The sequence below is a fragment of the Oratosquilla oratoria genome, chromosome 4 (assembly GCF_046742065.1).
Source record: "Oratosquilla oratoria isolate Oo_2021 chromosome 4, ASM4674206v1, whole genome shotgun sequence".
NCBI classification, from domain to species: domain Eukaryota; kingdom Metazoa; phylum Arthropoda; class Malacostraca; order Stomatopoda; family Squillidae; genus Oratosquilla; species Oratosquilla oratoria.
In genome coordinates, this window is record NC_134780.1 from 21,067,752 (window position 1) to 21,092,911 (window position 25,160).

Sequence of the window (25,160 nt, forward strand, 5' to 3'; positions counted from 1 at the left end):
ACCATGTTTCTGCCCCATAGAGTGCTGTTGGCACAATCACTCCTTCAAAAAATGGCACCTGCACTTGCAAACCTATCATACGAGGAGAGATTGGCTAAACTGGAGCTACCGACACTGGAGGAAAGAAGAGAGAGAGGAGACCTACTGACCATCTACAGAATCATGAAAGGCACAGAGATACTTGATAGAGAAGAATTACTAAACTGGGACAAGAGAAACACAAGAGAACATGGAAGGAAATTAAGAAAACATAGCTATAGAAGAGAACTGAAGAAAAACAGTTTTCCACATAGAGTTTTAGACACTTGGAACAAACTGGATAATGAAATAGTAAGCGCAAAAACCATTCACGAGTTTAAAAGCAAACTAGACACTGAGAGATACAATGGCGGGACAACACGAGCATAGCTCCCCTTCCCGCAAAATACAACTAGGTAAATACTGTCTCCTCTTAGCATCCATTCCCAAATGTCTATTCCTCATTACACTCTTTAATCCACCAAGGCATTTACTTGCTTCTCTCAATCTACATTCTACCTCCACCTTCACTCCACCTTTTCCTGCCATATTTGCACCCAAGTATCTAAAACTATCCACTTCCTCCAGTCGCTCTCCCTTAATGCTCACCTCCAGTCTACTGCCACTTTCACCCCTTGTACATCTCATCACCTTACTTTTACCCACATTTATCCATAGCTTTCTTCTATCACATACTCTCCCAAACTCTGTCACCAACTTCCTCAATCCTTCCTCCGATCCTGCCACAACCGCAGTGTCGTCCGCAAACAACAGCTGGCTCACCTCCCACTTTTCTCCATTTTCTTTAACCATCTCCAATCCCTGACCCACCACCCTTGCATTTACCTCTCGCATTACCCCATCCATGTATAAGTTGAACAGCCAGGGCGACATAACGCATCCTTGACGAAGTCCCACCTTTACCTCGAACTACTCACTCTCTCCATTTCTAATCCTGACACAAGCTCTACTACTCTCATAAAAACTCTTGACAGCTCCGAGAAGCTTTCCTCCTATCCCATATATCTGCATAACCTCCCACAGTGCCTTTCAGTCTACCCTATTGTAAGCTTTTTCCAGATCCATAAAAGCCCAAAAAACATCCTTCCCCTTTCCTATAGCTTTCTCACATATCTGTCTTACCACAAAGATCTGATCTACACAACCTCTACCCGTCCTAAATCCACATTAAAGGAGCCAATACAGAGCCTTATGGGATGCCACTCTTCACATCTTCCCAGTTCGGAGAAATCCTTCATCCATTCCAGTAGCTTACCTTGTATTCCCCCTATTATTTCAATTTTACAAGTGGTGTTCCTCAGGGTTCTGTTCTAGGGCCACTTCTATTCATAGTATATATAAATGATATAGACCATGGACTAAAATCTACTGTTTCCAAATTTGCTGATGATACAAAACTGTGCAGAATGGCAAATGATCACTTAAACCAATTAGATATTCAAGAAGATTTAGATAAATTACAGCAATGGTCTGAAAAGTGGCTAATGAAATTTAACATAAGTAAATGCAAGGTAATGCACATTGGTAAAAATAACAGTAAGTACGATTACAAGTTAATTGGAAATTTGTTAACAAAAGTGGATAGTGAAAAAAATCTCGGCATAATTATCAGTAATGGTCTCAAATCATCCAAGCAGTGTATTTCAGCCTCTGAGAAAACAAATAAGATTCTAGGACTGATTGTGTGACCTTTTTAATTCAAAAGTCTATCGCTCATTAACAGGCTATATAAATCGTTAGTTCGTCCACATTTGGAATATGCTGTTTCCGTATGGTCACCGAATCTCATTAAAGACATTGACAGATTGGAAAAAGTACAATGGCGAGCCACAAAACTGATTCCAAATATAAAAAATAAATCATACGAAAATCGACTAAAACATATGAATCTGTTTTCCCTAAAAAAATGTAGACTCAGAGGTGACTTAATACATGTCTTTAAGATTCTAAAGGGAATTGACAACATCAAAAGTGACCAAATTTTCACACTGAATGAGAAACAGACAAGAAACAATGTTCTCAAACTGTTGGGAATAGATTTAATTTGGAAGTGGGTAGAAACAGCTTTGCCAACCATGTAGTTAATGAATGGAATAAACTTCCTGCAGAGGCAGTGCAATGTAGTTCAATTTGAAGGTTTAAGAATCATTTAGATAAACACCTAAGCAAGATACTGTAATGATTATCTTTTATTTTATATTATTTGTATATTTTGTTATAATTTGTCTTTATCATTATTTGCTTGATTCTCATTTATTATTAGTTATATATTAATCTATTATTATTTACTATTTACCTGTTTATTATTTAACTATACCTATGCATTTATTTATGTATTTTATTTATTATTTACATTATTATATTCTTTATTTATTCATTGATTTATTTATTATTATTATGATTTTTTTTCACATCCGACTTAGATATGGAACAAAAGGCCTCCTGTCAGCATGCTCCGCCTTTGTAATCCTTTGTAGGTCACTAACAATTGGCAAACAATAACTTGGGTAATAAAATTCATAGTTATATAGATGTATATATATTTAGAATCAGAAAAAAGACAAGGAATGCAAATATCATAGTTTCAGAAGTCTAGGTTGAAAAATAAAAAAGATCCCACTTTAGCAAAAATTTTAGGTCAATATTTGACCCCTGGGGTACCAAAATTGAAAAAGAAAAGAAAAGAAAACAAAAAGTATATATATATATATATATATATATATATATATATATATATATATATATATATATATATATATATATATATATATATATATATATATATATATATATATATAAGGCATAAGTTTTGGCTATTAGAATAAGTAAAAAAGAATTTTTATACTAATATTTTTTATATTAATGTGAAAAATATGCAAAAGTATAAATATGTCACTTATGTGTTAATTATATGAAAAATACTAGCATAAACATACTTTTTTTTTTACTGATTCTAATAGCCAATTCTAATGCAGACAACTAGCTCACCTGCCACTTCTCTCCATTATCTTGAACTATCTCCAACCTTCTGCCCATTACCCTTGCATTTACCTCCTATACCACCTCATCCTTGTACACATTAAATAGCCATGGAGATATAACATAACCCTGATGCAGCCCCACCTTGAATTAAGAAAGACCACATGTCTAAAGGATGAGAAGAAATACAGTTTCCCATATAGATGCATGAATATGTGCAATAGTTTAGAAGGTGATATAGCCCAATCTCAGGCAATACACAAATTCAAATCTTAATTGGAAATCAAGGATATAGATATAGTTGGAACTATACATGAATTTGAGGCTATGTATGATAGAAAATTTGAGATTAGGAAATGAGACCCAAGGAGCATTATTTCTTTCCTGCATACTACAATTAGGTAAATACCTCAAACCACTCTCCATTTCCAATTCTAACACAGGCTCTAATACTCTTTTTAAAAAACTCTTGGCTGTCCTTAACAGGTTTGCCCCAATCCTGTTTACCTGCAAAACCTCCCATAGTGCCTTCCTGTCCACCCTGTCATAAGCCTTCTCCATATCCATAAAGGCCCAAAAAACATCTTTACATTTTGCCAAAACCTTCTCACAAATATGCCTTACCTCAAAAATCTGATCCAAACATCATCTACCTTTTCTAAACCCACACTGCTCCTTACCAATGATTTCTTCCATTCCTATCCTAATTCAGTTAAAACTCTCCCACAAGCCTTCCCAACTACACTCAGCAAACTGATCCCTCTAAAAATACCACAATCACATTTGTCCCCTTTTCCTTTGTAAAGTGGAACTATACAGGCATCCCTCCTGTCCTCTGGCTATTTCCCCTCACTAAGACACAGATTAAACAACCTCACTAGCCAATCCACTATTACCCTCTCTTCTTAAGACAAAATACATTTATCCCCCTGAAGTCAATATGGAAAAATATTAATACAGTCATCCCTCGTTATTCGCGGGGGATACGTTCTCAAAACCCCCGCGAATGGCTAAAACAGCGAATACTATTTGAGAAAATAATTGAAATCTACGGAATACCACCGCCAACATTCTCGTGCTTCATTCTAGCCACACTTTTCTAACAGTTGAAACATACTTTAAATGTCCTCCACTTGTCCTGTTCACTTCTCATATATCAGCGGTTAACAAGTATAATTTAATACTTAATAAACCAAGAATGATACAATATGGCCAGAGACTATACTATTGCATTAATCCAGTGACCGTTAACAGAAACGATCTGGAGCACGACCGGGTCATTCCCCAACGGTCAATGGTGGAGCGTATTCCCTTTTGTCATAAAGACTCAAATTATCGGAAGGATCGCAAGTAAAAGTATTCGATGAAATAAGAATACATACTGTACTACCCAAGCGTCGTTATGAGAAATATGAAACTGGGAATAAATGCCAAGAGATTATATAAATAGTTATTGTGCCAACGGTATAATTATTGTTACTCAGCGAGAGTAAAAAAATAACGGGTGTGCAGGGAGAGAGAGCTATCGAGATGTTAACCTGCGCACTGTCACATCAAATCTGAATTCTGAATTCCTAGGAAAGACCACCCGCTTGCGCGGGATCGGTTTTTGTGGGAGGGGAAGAATGTCTGTAAGAAAATGAAAAGATAGTAGCGTATAAAAGAGGGCTATTGCCACCGGGCAAATTAGCGAGCGATTTGGGGCAGTTGGTGGTCGTGGCTCGGGAGAAATGGACTGGGAGCTTGGACGGCGGCGCCGACGCCGGGATTAGGATCACCAACAAAAGTTTAGAAAATGGTAGGAGGCGTAGTAGTAGAGAAAGGTGGAAAAACGGAAAAATCTTTAGTGGGAGGTAAACTGAAATGAGAAGATGTAATATAAGAGAAAGTTAGAAAGGAAGCGAATTTTAATCGAAGAAAAAGTAAGTGTAGATGTTTGTGCGTGTGTCGTGGCTATGTTCGTGAGAGGTGTGTGTGTGTATCTTACGGGAAGTGAGTAGAGTTCACTTCCCGTGTGTAGAGCGCGTTCCTGATAAGCCACAGGTGGGGCCTGAGTAGCCTGCTTTTCCCCAGGTTGGGTTTGAGATCCTGTAGAGTTGATTCAGTGGCGGTGCGAGGTGGGGGCAGGCGGGCGGTGTAAACCTGCCTGCCGACGTCAACGAAGAGGTCAGCCTGTGCCAGACCGGCAGCAGCAAAGGAGATGTATCTCCTCGCCACCATCGGCGAGCGTGTAGAGCGCGTTCCTGATAAGCCACAGGTGGGGCCTGAGTAGCCTGCTTTTCCCCAGGTTGGGTTTGAGATCCTGTAGAGTTGATTCAGTGGCGGTGCGAGGGGGGGCAGGCGGGCGGGGGTTGTATTATCTCTCTCCTCCAATCACAACTCTGAAAGCAGAGAATTACGTGATTGGGAATTGTGTGTAAAATGTCAGAATGTAAACTCGCTTGCCGGCGTCAGCGAAGAGGCCAGCGTTAGGTTGCGGGCCGGTTGGACAGAGAGGCGTCCCAATTCCTCTCCGTCGACCAGCCTACGAGCAGATGAGGGTTCTGTGTGAGAGTTGGGTTGGGCCTCTGCTAAGCCAGCGAGCAAGTGTGCGTGTGCCTTTTTTCTTCCAAGCACTACTCTGAAAACAGAGAATTACGTGACTTGGGAAATGTGTGTATTTGTCTTGGTGTAAACCCGCCTGCAAATCTACACCCACGCATTGTCGGGGGTGAGTCATTGAGCGAGTCAAATGGCTTGGTTCCGCTATCGGCCGCCAGAGGCAGACTCAATATACGTGTAATAAAACCTCTGGTGAATTTAATATTTTGATTCTAAAGCATCATACACACACAATAGTCAGCATTGACGCCTGGCCCGGCGCGCGCAGTCGAGTCATTTTTTTCAATTTAAATCTAGAGTCAAAGTGAAGAAATACAATCATATTCAACCACTAAATTATGCAGGCAATTAAACGGACTCAATATACGTGTAATAAAACCTCTGGTGAATTTAATATTTTTATTCTAAAGTATCATACACAGAATAGTCAGCAGTGACCCTGGCCCGGCGCGCGCAGTCGACAGTCATTTATTTTTCAATTGAAATCTGGAGCCAAAGTGAATACAATCATATTCAACCACTAAAATATGCAGGCAATGAAACGGACTGGTGAATTTAATATTTTTATTCTAAATTATCATACGCGCGCGCAGTCGACAGTCGTTTTTTTTAATTGAAATCCGCGAATAGTCAAAACCGCGGATAAAAAAAAAAAAAAAAAAACCGCGAATAACGAGGGATGACTGTACTCCCAAATTGTTGACGGACAGATTGAAACATGAGATCGGAATGAAAAGAGGACTTTACGTAAAAATAGAAAAAATGGGAAACACACCTTAGATCAAGATATAACGAAATGGCAAAGCTGGTTAAAAAGAATACACATACAGCGAAACGTAATTATGAAACTAAGGTTGCTAGTCAAGCAAAAGGTTTTTTTCATCTCTATAGAACAAAGAATAAAGAAAGAATAGGACCAATTAAAAACGATGAAAATGTCATGATAGAATCTGAGGAAAAGATGAGAGGAGTTTAACAATTATTTTCTATCGGTGTTTACTAATGAGAGGTTAGATAAAATACCTGACTGCGATCTGATTTTCAGAGGGGATGAAGAAAGTAGTCTATCTAATATTAGCATTAGTAAAGTAGAAGTAGTCAAGCAGCTTGAAAGACTTAAAGTTACAAAAGCCCCGGGTCCAGACGAAATTTTTCCGAGAATGCTAAAGGAGTGTAAATTTGAAATCTGCGACCAGTTAACTGAAATATTTAATAAATCAGTAGACACTGGTTTTGTGCCTACTGCTTGGAGGCAAGCAAACGTTGTTCCTGTTTTTAAGAAGAGAGATCGTCTATATGCAACTACAGGCCAATCAGTTTGACATCGGTTATAGGAAAAATTCCTGAATCAATAATAGTAAATAGACTCGGAGAACACATCGAAAGACATAATTTAATTCGTGATTCACAGCGTGGTTTCTCTAAGGGTAAGTCATGTGTGACTAATCTTCTATCCTTTTACACTAAAGTATATAAGGTGTCAGATAACAGTGATAATTATGATATTATATACCTGGACTTTAGCAAAACATTTGGCAAGGTGCCACACCAGAGACTACTAAATAATATCAAAGCCCATGGCATAGAAGGAAAAGTGTTAGAATGGATTAGAGCTTGGATTAGTAACAGAAAGCAGTGAGTCACCATAAATGGAGTGAAATCTAGGTGGAGCAGTGTTACTAGTGGTGTCCCCCAGGGTTTGGTTTTGGGTCCCTTGTTGTTCATTATGTACATAAACGACTTAGACGATGGGATAGATAGTGATGTTAGTAAGTTTGCGGACGACACTAAAATAGGATGCCTAATTAGGTCAGGAGACGATGCAGAGATTCTGCAGGATGATCTCAACAAATTGTTCACATAGTCGGTGAAATAGCAAATGAACTTCAATGTCTCTAAGTGTAGCGTGTTAAATGTAGGGCTACACAACCCCGAAAATAGATACAGTTTAGATAACATGCTTTTAGAGAAAACTGAGTGCGAGAGAGACTTGGGAGTTCTAGTGAGTCCGGACCTTAAAACTAGGAAACAGTGCATTAGTGCCAGGAATAAAGCTAACAGAGCATTAGGTTTCATTGCTAGGATGGTAACGAATAGAAGTGCAGAGGTAATTATTAAACTCTATCTAGCAATAGACCCATCCTTGACTATACGGTACAGTTTTGGTCTCTGTCCTACAGAATGGATCATCAATTCAGTAGAGTCAGTACAGAGAAGAATGACCAAAATGATACATGGACTCAGAAATTTGCCTTACGAAGAGAGGCTTAGGCACCTTAACTTACACTCTCTGGAAAGATGCAGAGTGCGGGGTGATCTAATAGAGGTGTTCAAGTGGATCAAAGGCTTTAACAAGGGTGATGGAAACAAGGTCATCATATTAAAACAACAGGGTAGGACTTGCAGTAATGGTTATAAACTGGACAAATTTAGATTTAAAAAGGAAATAGGAAAGAATTGGTTTACTAATAGGGTGGTTGACGAAACACTGAAACTATCAGTTGTTTTAAGAAGCGATTAGACAACTTTATGGATGGGGATGACAGGTGGTGATGGATACGGAGCTGCCTAGTATAGGCCTTATGGTGTCTTGCAGTCTACTTCATTCTTATGTTCTTATGTTCAGACACTCCACATGATACCTATCCGACCTAGGTGCCTTACCTCCTCACACAATTTTCAAAACTCCTTGTACCTCATCTTTTCTTATATCTCTTCCATTTTCCTGTCCCATCACCATCATTTTCTTCCCAGACATACTCTTAAAAAATATCAGAGATAGATATCCACAACAATGACAAGAAATGGCTAGCATACTTCTTAACTGGTAGATAGTGCAGAGTAACCCAAAACAATCAAATATTTGAAACTAAAAGACTGTACTATTTATGATATTTATGAGTGATATTTTTTCATACTGTATGCCTAGGAATGTTATGAATTGTTTTGTTTATGTGTGTTATTACCATGAACTTGTGTAACTGAAGATTATTACTGAACAGTATAAAGAAATTGGAAAATACAATTGTATAGCATTTAATTCACATCTCTTTTTCCTATACTAGTTGTTATTCACATTTTTTCTTAATCTAGCACCAGAATAAAGCAAAAGTACAGTTCAATAATTCAACTTATTTTGTCTTTGATTGCAAATGTTAATGCCGCGTCCACACGGTCGAGCTGTGCCTGGCGGACTTTGCCCTTACCGTGCAAAGTCCGCAGACTCTGCCCGCGAAGTGTCCACATGGCTGATGATTGTGGTTGGAGGTTAGTTGGCCGCAAGCAGAGGTTGGGAGGGAGTGGTTCAGTGCGGTATGATAACCATGGTTCCCGCCATACTTGGAAAGAAGGTAGCACTTTACAGCTTTATAATTGCTGCATGCATTAAAAAGAAAAACAAGAAATCACGGAGACATGTCTGATGCCGGGAGTGGTTACAAAGACGTGATTTAATGGGAAGTTCAGTGACAATCCTATGTGAATTGCTGGATGAAAATGAACAATCGTTTTGCAATTATATGAGAATGAACATAAGCAGTTTTTCTGTTCTTCTTTCGAAAGTGGAGCCATATATACAAAGGCAAGAGACAAATATGAGGAAAAGCATAGCACCAATAGCACGTCTTGTCGAGACCAGTACACACTAGCACTAGGTGCGGACATGGTAGCAAGGAAACTTCGGTCTGTACTAAGTGGGTTTGCTAACTTTGCTTGCACCTCACCTCATGCGTTTGGCAGCGATGTCAGCCCTCCATCCACTGCCCGCAAATGGCGCCGGGATCGGACAGTTTGATGGTTTGCCCGATGAAATTGCCTGTTGTCGAGCAAAGCCCTCGTGCCCGGCGGACAGTGCTCGACCGTGTGGACGTGGCATAAGAGATATTTGTATTCAGAAAAGACTAGCTTCATATAGTTTTAAGATTTATACTGCTCATTATACATTTGATGCATACTTCTCAGGTTTTTTGATGAAAGCCTATGATTGGAGAACCCCCACAAAGACTGATTTTGTAACCAAAGATGGTATTCTACTGCCAGAGAAAATGTTTTGACAAAGAGGTTAGTAATTTGCCAAATGACCCATTTCAAATGTACTCTGGTGTAAACTTGTAATTTGCTATGTATTTGGGTTCATTTTGGATGTTTTTCTTACCAAATGGATAGAATAAACTTCTGTCAAATGAAAAAGTAGCTCAAATCATAGCACCACATAAAACAGATGGTGGTAAAAAGGAAATGGCTGATGTTGTTGGGATTTGTTAATGAAGTGTTGTTTGTTGGGTTAAGAAATACAAAGATAGTATCAGTAAGGCATTTGTTAATGAAGTGTTGTGTGTTGGTTTAAGAACCTACCTGAACATGCAGTTCATGGCTATGTAGCCAGGAAAATATCACTTAAATATCTTGATAACAGATGGTTCCAGAAAATCTCATTACTGGTGTACTTATGAGTTGAACTGGTGGCCATGGCTTTGGACTCCAGGGTAGTGGATTGATTGAATAACAACCAAGATTATCCTATTGATTGAATTGTTTAAAATCGGGGGCCACATCTATTTTGTAACACTATAAAGATACCTTTTCTACTTGTTTGAATTAATTTTTAGCTGGGTTATTTTAATGTATTTTTTTTTTTCAGTATAAAACAAAAGTGGTGTCTTGTAAACCAGCCACTTTGGAAGTTTTACAGAATGGCAAGAAGAACAAACGGCAGTGCTTTGAAGTTATTTTTGATGACACTGTGTTATTCCCAGAAGGTGGTGGTCAGGTGAGTTTCAGTACACTGGCTTAAAGTAGATATTATCTGTTCTTAACCCATAGCATACAATAATACCAATGTCAGCATCATGAGGCGCAAGTGGGTATGCCAGGAAAGGCGTCCTGATTATATTTATTTCACAGTTATAAATGAGTGACTCCTTTGTTCTGTAAACAGGCTTGATCATGTTTTCTGTGGTTATCAACATTCAGGGTGAAAGAGAATGAGTATTACAGCTGTAACTTTATATTTTATAAAGTGCATATCGTGATGTATCATTGAATCATTGTATATTAGGCAGCCTAATGTGCACGCATGTATTAGGCTCATATTGAAGAGGTTAAGATTATTGTTTGAGATGTATTTACCTAGTTGTATTTTGTGGGAGGAGAGCTATGCTTGTAGTGACCTGCAGTTATATCGTTCCGCATCCAGTTCTTAAAATCATGTATAGTTTTAGCACTCACTGTTTTCTCTTTCAATTTGTTCCATGTATCTATTACTGTGTGGAAAGCTGTTTTTTTTCAGATCTCTTCTGTAACTGTCTTTCTTAAGTTTATTCTCGTGTCCTCTTGTATTTTTTCTGTCCCATTTAAGTAGGTCATCCCTATCAAGGATTTCCATCCCTTTCATAATTCTGTAGATGGCTATCAAATTGCCTCTTTCTCTTCTTTGTTCCAGAGTTGATAAGTTTAGTTTATCCAATCTTTGTTTGTATGTCAACTTGCCAAGTGTTGGTGCCATCTTTGTCATTGCTCTTTTTTTTTTTTTTTAACAAGGTGTCCATAGTGATGCTGCATATTCTAATTTTGGTTTTACCTGTGTAACAAGTATCTTCTTTACCACTTTCATTGATCTTATCAAATTGTAAGTTTCTCCAACTATTTTGTTTACATGTTTGTCTGGTGTCATGTCGTTTACTTTTGTAACTTCCTTTGTACCAATTTTGTATTGACCTGATATTCTATTTTTGCTTTTTCCAAATTCCATTATACTACATTTCTTAATGTTGAAATTCACTTTGTTCTTTATACTCCATTTCCAGACTTTGTCCAGGTCTTCTTGAAAAGATTTGCAATCTTCTTCTGTACTTACTCTCTTCAATAGTTTTGCATCATCTGCAAAGAAGTTCATATAACATTCGATGCCTTCATCCATGTCATTTATATAAACAGCAAACATTATCGGAGCCAATACAGAGCCTTGGGGGACTCTGCTTATCATATTTACCCAATTTGAGTACTTTTCTCTAAGTACCACTCTCATTTTTCTTCTGTTCAAAAAGTCTTTTATCCATTCTAATAATTTTCCTTGTATTCCACCTATTGTTTAAATTTTTCTTTGTAGCTTTTTGTGTGGTACTTTGTCAAAAGCCTTTTGTAAGTCCAAGAAGGCAGAGTCTGCCCAACCATCTCTTTCTTGTATTATTTCTATTAATCTTGAGTAAAAGCATATTAAGTTTGTAGTACATGATCTTCCACCTCTAAATCCAAATTGGTTGGGGTTTAGTATGTTGTTCTCCTCCAAGTGTTTAGTCCATTTGTTTTTAATAACTCTATCCCATTGCTGTAGGAATTTTGTGGATATGAAAATTATACTTTAGACATTCAGTTGACTGACTTCTGTCAGATCTTTAGTTTCTAGGATCTTGGTATCATCTGCAAGCATGTTAGTGCTTCTGACCCAAGGCATTGGGCAGGATACAGGGATGACACATTATCCATGAGGAGTTAAGATGAGAGGGAGGAAAGGGGAGTGGAGGGGAGTGGAATGGGTGGGAGTAGGTACATGACTTTGATTTGGCTACCTCTTATAAGGGAGAACAAGCTCTTAGTATATAGATGGATGAATAGATAAAAAAAGATTATAGGTAACACTACTAATCTTTGAGGGACTGTTAGTCACTGTCCTCTATCATGACCTCTTATCCTTTTGTATTTACCTAATTGTACATGAAAGGAGCAACACTGGTCAAGTCCTATCTCCTGCTCTCAAATTGACCATACCTAGCCTCAAATTTATGTACAGTTTCAACTTAATCTATTATCTTGATTTCTAATTATATTTAGATTACCCCATTTAGGATATTGGCTGCATGTTATTGTGAGGTTAAAATCTGCTCACTAGCATGCAGCTGATAGTTTAGGGTCTATATGGGGTGCCCCTATGGACCAAAGCCACACATTATTTTGTCTGTGGTAAAGGAAATCTTTATTCATAGAAAAATTATGCTACTTTATTATAATGCAACTGTCCCTCGTTTATGCTGTTCCCAACTCTTAATACTGTCCTGTTCTGCTCTGAATATACATTTCCTTTTTCACTGAGCCCTGTGGTAAGGGAGAAAGAATACTGCTACTGAGTGTTTCCACTTAAGTCATGAAAGGTAACAAAAATGGGATGGGGATAGGATGAGGTATATTACTCTCTATAATCCTAAATGAGACATTCCTTAAAAAAACAAAAACAAAAACAGTGAGAAGAGTTTTCCAACCAAAACCCTAAGGTTTGGGTCTTTTAATGTGTGTGGTACAAATGAGAGTAGAATGGAAGAGATAGGCAGTATGTTTGTGAGAAGAAAGATGGATGTATTGGTGTTGAGTGAAACTAAGATTAAAGGAGAGGTGGGTTTGAGTTTGGGAGTGTAGTTGGGAGGGTGTCAGGAGTGAAGAGAGGACGAGGGAGAGAAGGGTTGGCTATATTATTAAGTGAAGAGATAGGTAAATGTGTGGTGGAATGGAAGGAAGTTTCTTCAAGGTTAATGTGGATGAAGGTGGAACTGGGAAGAGACATATGGGTCTTTGTAAGGGCATATGGGCCTGGTAGTGAGAAGGGTGTTGAGGAAAAGGAGACTTTTTGGATATATTTAAATGAGTGCATAGAGGGTTTCGGGAGAAATGTCAATATAGTGGTATTAGATCTCAATGCTATGGTAGGAGATAAACCAATAGACAGAGTTGTTGGGAAGTGAGGAGTGTCAGGAAAAAATTGTAGTAATAGTAATGTTGGAGATTTGTCTAGAAAGAGAGTTGATAATAGCTAACAGTGTTTAGGAAAAAAGTCAAGCATATATAATCCATGTCCAATGCTTTTTGGTACTAGTGGACCTCTTAATTTTGTGGGCTCTTTTACATGCTGAACTAAGTAATTGTCACCAAGAAAATCTATCAAGCTATATGGCCATGTTCAAGGAATAGTTGGGAAGCGTGTGTTTATTTACCTAGTTTTACCGAGTTGTATCTTGCGGGAGGAGAGCTATGCTCATAGTGACCCGCTGTTGTATCTTTCTGCATCCAGTTTATTCTTAAAGTCATGTATAGTTTTAGTACTTACTGTTTCCTCTTTCAGTTTGTTCCAGATATCTATTACTCTATGTGGAAATCTATTCTTTTTCAGATCTCTTCTGTAACTGTCCTTAAATTTCTTCTTGTGTCCTCTTGTAGCTCCTCTGTCCCATTTAAGTAGGTCATTCCTATCAAGAATTTCCATTCCTTTCATAATTCTGTAAATGGTTATCAAATCACCTCTTTCTCTTCTTTGTTCTAGAGTTGGTAAATTTAGTTTGTCCAATCTTTGTTCGTATGTCAAATTGCAAATTGTTGGTGCCATCCTTGTCGTTGCTCCTTGAATTCTTTTTAGTGTCTTTATGTTTTTTGGTACTAGGTGTCCATGGAGATGCTGCGTATTTCAATTTTGGTCTTATCAGTGTAACTAGTATCTTCTTTACCATCTCTTCATCCATGTAGTCAAAGGCCACTTTCATTGGTCTTAATAAGTGAAAAGTTTCTACGACTAATTTGTTGACATGTTTGGTGTCATGTCATTAGAGATAGTTACTCCTAGGTCCCTTTCTGAGTTTACTTTTTTGTTGTAATTTATGTATTTACCTAATTGTGTTTACTCAATTGTAATATACAGGGGAGGAGGAATGTTTGTTGAGTCCCATCTCCTATTCTCTAATTTTCTAACATACCTAGGCTCAGATTCATGTATGGTTCCAACATAATCTATATCTTTGACTTCCAAATATCCTGTTTAGAGTTGAACTCATGTATTGTTTGAGCTTGGGCTATATCACCTTCAAAGCTGTTCCACATATTTATACATCTATATGGAAAACTGTATTTCTTCACATCCTTTCAACATATGGTCTTTCTTAATTTACTTCCATAACCTCTTAAACCCCTCCCATCTTAAACCAGGCAATCTCTTCTATCAATGCAATCTATCCTCTTTAATGACTTGAACATTGTAATCATGTCACCTCTTTCTTTTGGATCTTTCAAAGTTGATAGACCTAGTACCTTTTGTCTTTCCTCATATGGTTTATCTGCAAGGCTGGGGATCAGTTTGGTTGCTGCCCTTTGTATTCTTTCAGTCTTGCTTATATCCTTCACTCCGTGTGGGGACCATACTACTGATACATATTCCAGTCTTGGACATATCAGAGTTTCAATGAGTTTTTCATCATCTCTTCACCCATATAATGGAATGCCACTTAAATCTTCTGCAGTAGTCCATATGTCTCTCCCACAGTCCTTTTGATATGTCTGTCAGGTGACAGGTTGTCTTTTATCAACACTCCCAAGTCTTTCTACTCTTTCACTTTTGTAATGTGTTTGCTTCCCGAGGGATAGTTTAAGAATGGCCTTTTGCCTCTATTGCCCATTTCCAGTACTGTGTGTGTATGGTGGGGTTCCATACTGTAGCATACTTTAAACATACAGTTATTGAGATGTAGCATTTTCACTATGTGAATGAAATTTTTGATGTAATTTGTTTTTTGACAGCCTGATGATCGTGGTACTGTAAATGATATTGAGGTTGTTCGAGTAATTCGTAAAGGTGGCACAGCCCTTCATTATCTTGTTGCACCTCTTGAAGAAGGAACTGAGGTGCTTCAGAGAGTAGACTGGGCAAGGCGATTTGACCACATGCAGCAACATTCAGGACAACACTTGATAACTGGTAAGTTAGTGCATTTGAGGGATATCACCTTCATATGGGTCACAATTATTAGTCCTAGACAGTATTAGAAGGATGTTCATTCAATCTGTTGCCCCTGGTCTCTCTTGCAGGAAACCCACAGATTTCAGGGAACTGGCTATGGCCACCAGGCAGACCCATAAGTCACTTAGGGAAGAAATATTATGTTGTTGTCTAGGGATTGTTAGTGTGGGGTATTGTAGGTTGTGTTCAGTAGCATGTTAAAGATCTCTTTCAAAGAATTATCTGCTGCCTTACCAAAGTTCATCTGCACTGGGCTTATTTAATCCTTTTGGGGTATTGGCTGCATGTTATTGTGGCAGAGTAGCATGCAGTTGATACTTTAGGGTCTATATGGGGTGCCCTTATGGACCAGAGCCACAAATCATTTTGTCTGTGATAGAGGAAAACTCTGTTCATAGAGAAATGATGACACTTTTATACTACGACTGTCCCTCCGTTATGCTGTCCCCCAACCCTTGTTACTGTTGTTACGGGCGGGCTGGTTAGTGAAATAAGTGCTTAAGAACCAGCTCACTTCTAGAAGCCACTGTAGGACTGAACTATCTGGTCAGGGCCTAGATAATTCGTAAGACTAGAAGTAAAGGTAACAAAGAAGATTCCAGGAAAGGAATATTAAACTAGCGATAAAACTAGTAAACGAAATTATTAATGTGGAAAATATTTACAGGCAATCAACACAAAAGAGAATGGGCAGTAGGGTCAATGGGACCGTTACACGATTATAAGAATATGGAAATTATCGTTCAAATAAGAAACACAAGATACGTATACAATATGGTACTATCTACGTACAAAGAGATCAGGAACATGCATCAGAATAAGTGATAAGTACAAATATAAGTATAAAGTAATGCAATGTATATCAGACACGTAATGTAGGCAAAAAGGGTGATCACTTCACACCAATCGTCTCATGAGTCTAAACTTCCAGTTTTTATCAAGAGATAAGATATGCGAGAAAATGACGAGGAGTGAGCGATTTCCACCGCTTATATACCATTGGACCGGAAGCGGAATACTTCCGGGTGAGTGTTCGGGAGAGCAAAAGGAGGGGAGGAGGGTAAGTTAACACACGTCAACATGGGTAGTTTTAAGACCCTCGACTCGCTTGAACAATCTACTTATTTAGTAACTGTCAAATCTGTGCGCTCCGAACTATTCAGGATTTCGCTTGTCTGTTTGTTCTACAAGAGTGCGCACCTCTCTCCGCACGTAGGCAAGATTACATATAGTGGACGGGCGTTACTGCTTAACATTGTTACAATACATACATAGACAAGAAATATGAACATAGTTATGTAATACAAAGGAACACAATTCTATAACATAATTACACATATGACGTAATATCTAATATTACGTTACACTGTCCTGTACCATTTCTCTGAATATTCATTTCCTTTTTTTGCCTACCCTGTGGTGGGGGAAGAGAATGCTACCACCAAGTCTTTCCACTTGAGTCGTAAGAGGCAACAAAAAACGGGATGGGGGATGGGATTAGGAGTCCTGCTACCTGTAGCCCCAAAGGGGACATTCCTAAAAAAAGTAAAGGCATAAGAGGGTCTGGGAGTTTTCCAACCAGTACCCTAAGGTTTGGGTCTTTTAATGTGAATGGATGTGGTAAAAGGGAAGAGATAGGCAGTATGTTTGCGAGAAGAAAGATGGACGTGCTGGCTTTGAGTGAAACAAAAATGAAAGGGATGGGCTTGTGTGAGTTTAGAGTGTAGCTGGGAGGTACTCAAGAGTGAAGAGGGGACAAGGGAGAGAAGGGGTGGCTATACTAGTAAGTGAAGAGATAAGTAAGCATGTAGTGGAGTGGAAGGAGGTTTCATCAAGGTTGATGTGGATGAAGGTGAAGCTGGGAAGGGAGATGTGGGTTTTTGTAAGTGTGTATGGACCTGGTAGTTAGAAGAGCATATAGGAAAGGGAGGCTTTTTGGGTAGATATAAATGAGTGTATAGAGGGATTAGGGAGAAATGTCAATGTAGTTGTATTGGGAGACCTTAATGCTTGGGTAGGAAATGAGCCAATAGACGGAGTGATTGGGAAGTATGGAGTTCCCGGTAAAAATCGTAGTGGAGAAATGATGGTGGAGATGTGTCTTGAAAGAGAGTTGATGATAGCTAATACAATATTTAAGAAGAAAGTCAAGCATAAGTACACATGGGAGAGAGTGGTGGATGGAAGGGTGGCAGATAGAGTGTTAATGGACTATATAGTGGTGACCAGGAGTATGGTAGGAAGAGTTAAGGATGTACATGTTCTAAGGGAAGAGAGCGGGGAAATATCAGATCATTTTCTGGTGGAAGGTAAAATGAGAGTGGAGAATAGGTGGAGAAAGAGGAAAAGGACAGAAGGTAGGGAGGTACTTAGAGTGAACTGCTTAAATGAGAAAAAAAAGGAGAGTGAGTTTAAGAAGAAAATGAAAGAGGAGTGGGAAGGAGTAAAGGAAAGAGTAGAACTAGGAGTGGAGGGGGAATGGGGATGGTTCAAGGAGGGAGTTATAAAGTGTACAAAGATGGTGTGTGGAACAAGGAGGGCGGGAGGAAAAAGAAGGAAGGGTAGTGAGTGGTGGGATGAGGAAGCAAAGAAGTGTGTAGAAGAAAAGAAGCAGGCATTCATGGATTGGCTGCAAATTAGGACAAGGGAATCGTATGAGAGGTACAAAGTAAAGAGAAAGGAAGCTAAGCATAAGATAAATGAAGCAAAGAGGAGAGCAGATGTGAAATGGGGTAAGAGTATGACAGAAAATTTTGAAAGCCATAAAAAGATGTTTTAGAAGGAAATTAAAAAAGAAAAAGTAGAGAGGAAAAGGTAAAAGGTGCAGATGGAGAGATGATAATGGAAGAGAAGGCAGTGAGAGGAAGGTGGGCAGAGTATTTTAGGCAGTTGCTAAATGTGAAGGAGGATAGGGAGGGAAAGGTAGTTGCAGTGGGAAGCGCTAAGAAAATGAGAGTGATGAATGAGGAAAATGGAGGAGAAATAGGGAAGGATGAAGTGAAAGCAGCTGTTAAGATGATGAGAGCAGGTAAGGCACCTGGTCTGGATGGATGCCATGCAGAATTTCTGAAGAAAGGAGGTACAGTGATGGTGGACTGGCTGGTGAGGTTGTTTAATGTTTGTTTGAGAGAAGGTAGAGTGCCGGAGGACTAGAGGAGTGCCTGTATAGTTCCGCTTTACAAGGGAAAGGGGGACAAGTGTGAATGTAGTAGTTTCAGAGGGATCAGCTTGTTGAGTGTAGTTGGGAAGGTGTATGGGAGGGTCTTGATTGAGAGGATTAGGAGAGGAACAGAGGGAGTAATTGGTGAGGAACAGTGTGGGTTTAGGACAGGTAGGGTTTGTGTAGATCAGATCTTTGTGGTAAGACAGATATGTGAGAAAGCTATAGGAAAAGGTAAGGATGTTTTTTGGGCTTTTATGGATCTGGAAAAGGCTTACGACAGGGTAGATAGGAAGGCACTGTGGGAGGTACTGCAGATATATGGGATAGGAGGAAAGCTGTTGAGAGCAGTCAAGACTTTTTACGAGAGTAGTAGAGCTTGTGTTAGGATTAGAAATGGAGAGAGTGAATGGTTTGAGGTAAAGGTGGGACTTTGTCAGGGATGTGTTATGTCACTCTGGCTGTTCAATCTTTACATGGATGGGGTGGTGCGAGAGGTGAATGCAAGGGTGGTGGGTCAGGGGTTGGAGATGATTAAAGAAAATGGAGAAAAGTGGGAGGTGAGCCAGTTGTTGTTTGCTGACGACACTGTGCTTGTGGCAGGATCAGAGGACAGATTGAGGAAGTTAGTGACAGAGTTTGAGAAGGTGTGTGAAAGAAGGAAGCTGAAGATAAATGTGGGTAAAAGTAAGGTGATGAGATGTACAAGGGGAGAGAGTGACAGCAGGATGGAGGTGAGCATTGAGGGTGAAAGACTGGAGGAAGTGGATAGTTTCAGATACTTGGGTGCGAAAGTGGCAGGAAAGGGAGGAGTGGGGGTGGAGGTAGAATGTAGATTGAGAGAAGCGAGTAAATGCCTTGGTGGATTGAAAAGTGTAATGAGAAATAGACATCTGGGAATGGATGCTAAGAGGAGGTTATATGAAGGAGTGATTGTACCAACAGCATTGTACGGGGCAGAAACATGGAACATGAGAGAGGAAGAGAGAAGGAGTTTGAATGTGTTTGAGATGAAATGTCTGAGAAGTATGATAGGGGTTACTAGGCTAGATAGAGTAAGAAATGAGAAGGTGAGGAGGAGAACAGGGGTGGAAAGGGAACTGGGAGATAGGGTTGATGAAATGGTATTAGGATGGTTTGGACACATGGAAAGAATGAGTGAAGAAAGATTTGTAAAAGAAGTATGGAAGGCAGAGGTGGAAGGAGTGAATATGAGGGGGTGTCCTAGGATGAGATGGATGGATGGGGTGAAAGGGGCATTACAAAAGAGAGGAATGTCTGTGGAGGAAGGACGGGAGAGGACAGAAGATAGGGGTGAATGGAGAGGGGTTGTGTATAGATTATGGTATGATGCATGAGGGGGAGTGGGTGGGGGGTGGGGGGTGGGGAGGTATGTGTGAGAAGAAAATTGATGCAGCTCGAAGGGATTTCTCCCTGTCTTCTCCTTTTCTGCATGAGGGGACGGAGAGGGTGGGTTGCCGAATTTATGAAGTGCCCTTGCTTTGGATGCGCTGTCTTGCGACACTGCTCGTGACCCAGGGCAGTGGACAGGATGCAGGGATGACCCGTCATCCAGGAGGTGCCAAGATAAGAGGGAGGGAGGAGGGTGGAGGGGAGTGGAATATATAAGAAATGGAATGGGTGGGAGTGGTTTCTATGCCTTTTTCTTTGTGGCTACACCCCCCCCCCATGTAGGGGGGAAAAGCCTTTGGTATATGTATGTATGTAAGATAACCTACTAATTTGTTGAATCCAATATTATAGTCATTTTCACTAAGGATGGTAAGTACTATGACCCTTGCTAGGATGTAGCTTATGGTGCCATATCTGTGTCCCTTTGTGTCAGTGACGCATCATGGAACATGACAGTAATCTATTGTATTATGGCCACCCTCACTTTTTCAGTCCTTGTGGCTAGATTTTCATATTGATATTTCTTGAGTAAAACTGACCAACTTTTAATAAACAGCTTATTGGGGTTGCCGTTGTGGTCATGGTTATAGATACATGATTGGGGTCACATGGTTAAAAAAGGTTGGTAACCACTGTGCTATGATCACTACATACTTTATAACATTAATATTGTTAAAACTGTTGCCCTTATCTCCTAATCTATATACAAAGGGATATTTAACCCTTATGAGGAAGGTAATCAAGTCAAAAGGCACATACCCACTTCCACTCACTCACCTCCCACCTATTCCACTCCCATCCATCACCTTTATTACCCTCTCATCTTAGCTTCTCATAAATGAAAGGTCACCCCTGTCTTCTGCCCAATGTCCTGGGTCAGAAGCAATGCAGTAAGACACAGTACATCCACATCAAGGCCGTTTCACTTGATCGGTGACTCCCCTCTCTGTCTGCTCCTTTAGAAGACAGGGAGAAATTTCTTCAGGCTGCATTAGAATATCTACACACAACCACTCTCAAAACCCCTATTCCCTGCCTTCTACCTTCCTTCCATCAAATTATCAAAGTATCAGTTATACACAGCTATTCTCCACTCACCCATATCTCCTGCCTTCTCCCTTTCTTGCTCAAAGCCTTTCTCACCCTATCCATCTCATCTCCTAATACAAAGTGTAGTTCACCCTTTGTTATTGGGACCAGTGACAAGTACTTGCAAATGGTGGTTCTGCATGATGGACATCAGAGAGAATGATTTCCCTGGTATCTGTCTTCAGAATCTGTTGATATCCTTACTTCTTTCAAAAGCCGTGAAAGACAGACACCAGGTATGTGGACTAGGCCGAGAGTGTCTTTCAACTTACATTCATATATATATATATATATATATATATATATATATATATATATATATATATATATACATACAAGCCGCGGGCTTCGCCCTTTCCGGCTTTGCTGGGGGCTTGGCTGTGCAAACAGCGGCCTATGGCCGCAGCTTTCCGCGCTCTAATCCCTCGTTTTCCCCTTCGGCCTCGTGGCGGAACCCCAACACGGGATCCCCAGCACGAAGAAGAATGCGAGGAAGAAGAATGCGAAGAAGAACACGAAATAGAATGTGAAGAACACGAAGAAGAACGGGAAGAAGAATGCGAAGAAGAACGCGAAAAAGAACGCGAAGAAGAAGAAGAGGAACGCGAAGAAGAAGAAGAACGCGAAGAAGAAGAAGAAGAAGAATACCACCTGACCCCGACTTACCCAAGCGCTTTTTCAAGAATATTTTTAGGACAAAGTATCACCGTAATACCACCTGTCCCCGACTTCCACTGCGTTTTTTAGAAGAATATGTTTATTTAGACTTAGATATATATAATATATATATATATATATATACCAAAGGCTTTTCCCCCTTATATGGGAGGTAGCCAAAAAACAAAGGCATAAAAACTACTCCCACCCATTCCATCCCTAACATACTCCTCTCCCCTCCACCCTTTTCCCTCCCTCTTATCTTGGCACCTCCTGGATGAAGGGTCATCCCTGCATCCCGCCCACTGCCCTTGGTCAGAAGTAGTGTCGCAAGACATAGCACATCCACAACAAGGCCGCTTCATTAAATTGGCAACCCCCCTCTCTGTCCCCTCATGCAGAAAAGGAGAAGATGTGGAGAAATCCATTCAAGCTGCATCAATTTATTTCTCTCACATACTCCCTCACCCCTATCCCCCACCCACTCCACCTCATGCATGACAGCATCATCCATACACAACCATTCTCCATTCTCCCCTATCTTCTGTCTTCTCCAGTCCTTCCTCAACCCACACTGTCCCTCACCAATTACTCCCTCTCTTCCTCTCCTAATCCTCTGCCCATCTTCCTCTTACTTCTCTTCCATTATCATCTCTCCATCATCTCTCCATCTGCACCTTTTATCTTTTCTCCTCTACTTGATTTGCCTCCTCCTCCTCTCTTAATTTCTTTCCAAATCATTCTTTTAGTACTTTCAAAATTTTCTGTCATACTCTTACCCCATTTCACATCTGCTCTCCTCATTGCTTCCTTTATCTTATGCTTTCTCTTTTCTTTGTACTGCTCATATGATTCCCTCATCCTATTTTGTAACCAGTCTATTAAAGCTCGCTTCTTTTCTTCAACAACCTTCTTTGCTTCGTCATCACACCACTCACTATCCTTCCTTCTATTTCCTCCTGTCCTCCTTGTTCCACACACCATCTTTGCACACTTTGTGACTCCCTCCTTGAACCATCCCCATTCCTCCTCCACTCCTAGTTCTACTCTATCCCTCACTCCCTCCCTCTCCTCTCTCAGCTTCTTGTACTCTTTCTCCTTTCTTTCTCCTTTAAGCAATTTACTTTAAGCACCTCCCTGCCTTCTGTCCTTTTCCTCTTTCTCCATCTATCCTCCACTCTCAACTTACCTTCCACCAAAAAATGAACTGATATTCCTTCACTCTCTTCCCTTAGAACATGTACATCCTTAACTCTTCCTATTTTACTACTATGTACCACTACATAGTCCATTAATGCTCTATCTAACACCCTTCCATTCACCACCCTCTCCCATATGTACTTATGCTTGACTTTCTTCCTAAACACTGTATTTGCTATCAACTCTATAGACATATCTCCACCATCAACTCTCCACTACATTTGTTTTCCTGGAACTCCACACTTCCCAACCACTCCTTCTATTGGTTAATTTCCTACCCTAGCATTAAGGTCTCCCAATACCACTACATTGACATTTGTTCCTAATCCCTCAATGCACTCATTTAAATATATCCAAAAAGCCTCCCATTCCTCTACACTTTTCACTACCAGGCCCATATGCACTTACAAAAACCCACATCTCCCTTCCCAGTTTCACCTTCATCCGCATTATCCTTGAGGAAACCTCATTCCACTCCACTACATGCTTACCTATCTCTTCACTTACTAGTATAGCCACCCCTTCTCTCCCTCATCCTCTTTTCACTCCTGAGAACCTCCCAACTACACTCCCAAACTGACACTTGCCCCTCCCTCTCAATTTTATTTCACTCTGTGCCACACATCCATCATACTTCTCACAAACATACTGCCTTTATCTTCCCTTTTACTCTCATCTGTACCATATCCACACACATTAAAAGACCTAAACCTTAGGGTACTGGTTGGAAAACTCCTAGACTCTCTATGCCTTTTTTTTTTTTTTTTTTTTTTTTCTAGGAATGTCCCCTGTGGGGCTACAGGGAGAAGGATGCCTAGTCCTAATTCCCGTCCCATTTTCGTTGCCTCTTACAACTCAAGTGGGAAGACTTGGTGGCATTATTCTTTCCCCCCACCATTTAGATTGTATTTTCTCTACTTTTTCACGAAAGGAGAGCTAACAACCAATGACTACTCCCCACATGACGATAATTTTTCCCTTGAGTTTCACTGCCTGGAAACCTGGAGCCCCACGTATACACGCACACACCTTTTGTCCATTAACCACTTCCATACAGTGACGCCTACGTAGGCGGCATGAGGAGCAAGTGGGTACGCGATGATGCCGACGTCGGCATCTTGATTATATTTATTGTAGTCATACCTATGTAACCTCCATTCTCTCTAAACTGGCTTCATCATATTTTCTATGGTTATCAAAATTCACGGGTGAAAGAGAACGAACGATTGAGCACTGACTTTATTTTTTATAATGCGATTATTATGATGCAACATCGCACGCCGGGCAGCTAATGCTGCCAGACGTGCGATGTGCCCCGGAGTGAAGAGGTTAAATCAAGGGATGGGTGTACATACATAGAATAGGCTGGGCTACAGAATCAAACTTCACCAGATGCATCCATCACACAAAGGACACTGGACACTTCGTCTCACACTGCTCTAATCTATTCTCAGACAACAACATATCATTTCTCCCTTGAATGACCTCTTGGCAAATCTGATAGCTATTGCCAGTTAGGAGCTGTGGATCTACTGCAAGAGAGACCTGAGGCAACAAATTGATTATATGTTTCCTTGTTTCTTCTTTGCATCTATATCTCATATGTTTTCTTCTTTTCTGCCACCACCACCCTCAGTTCTTCATCCCATCATTCACTGCCAATCTTTCTTTTCCCTCCAATTCTCCTTATCCCATACTGCCTCTGCACTGCACAATTTAGCCTCTTCAAAACATATCCATTCTTTCTTGAACCCCATTTCTCCTTTTTATCTAGAGTACATTACATACCTCTCTTTCCTGCCTTCACTGGTATTCTTTCCCCCCCAGTTGGACACCTACATGCAAAAACCCTCCCCCCAAAAAAAAATTCTACACCAGAACACTAAACTTCACAAACCCATCACACTACATCTCACAAGCACCACCAACAGAATACATGGTGAGATGGTGGACAAGTCTGACCAAGTGGCCAAAATGGCCCCCTAAAAAATCCTGATGGGACCCATGGATTTTTACCAAAATCATGAGGTCGGCCCCAAACTTGCCCCAGAGAGAGTGTCGTGCACAGGGGACTACAAGGTGCATGTGAGAAACCTGGACCCAAGGGCCTAACCAAATTTGAGGCTGTAGTTGGATTTTTGGATTTCACATTTCTGCCTCTGGTGGGGGAAAAGAATACTGCCACCAAGTATTTCCACTTGGATCGTAAGAGGCGAGAAGAAAGGGATGGGGATTGGGACTAGGCATCCTTCT

General features: G+C 40.1%; 1 protein-coding gene across 13 annotated transcripts in view; it reads left to right on the plus strand.

Moving 5' to 3' along the window:
- LOC143024647 (alanyl-tRNA editing protein Aarsd1-B) overlaps positions 1-25,160 on the plus strand; it is a gene marked incomplete at its 3' end in the record, with an annotated part of 66,196 nt that overhangs the window by 19,297 nt on the left and 21,739 nt on the right. For 7 of the 13 annotated variants that reach the window (XM_076183571.1, XM_076183576.1, XM_076183570.1 and 4 more), the window contains 3 exon segments: positions 9,580-9,678; positions 10,259-10,387; positions 15,169-15,346. In XM_076183571.1, coding sequence (XP_076039686.1) covers positions 9,640-9,678; positions 10,259-10,387; positions 15,169-15,346 — 346 coding nt within the window. 13 annotated transcript variants of the gene reach the window in all.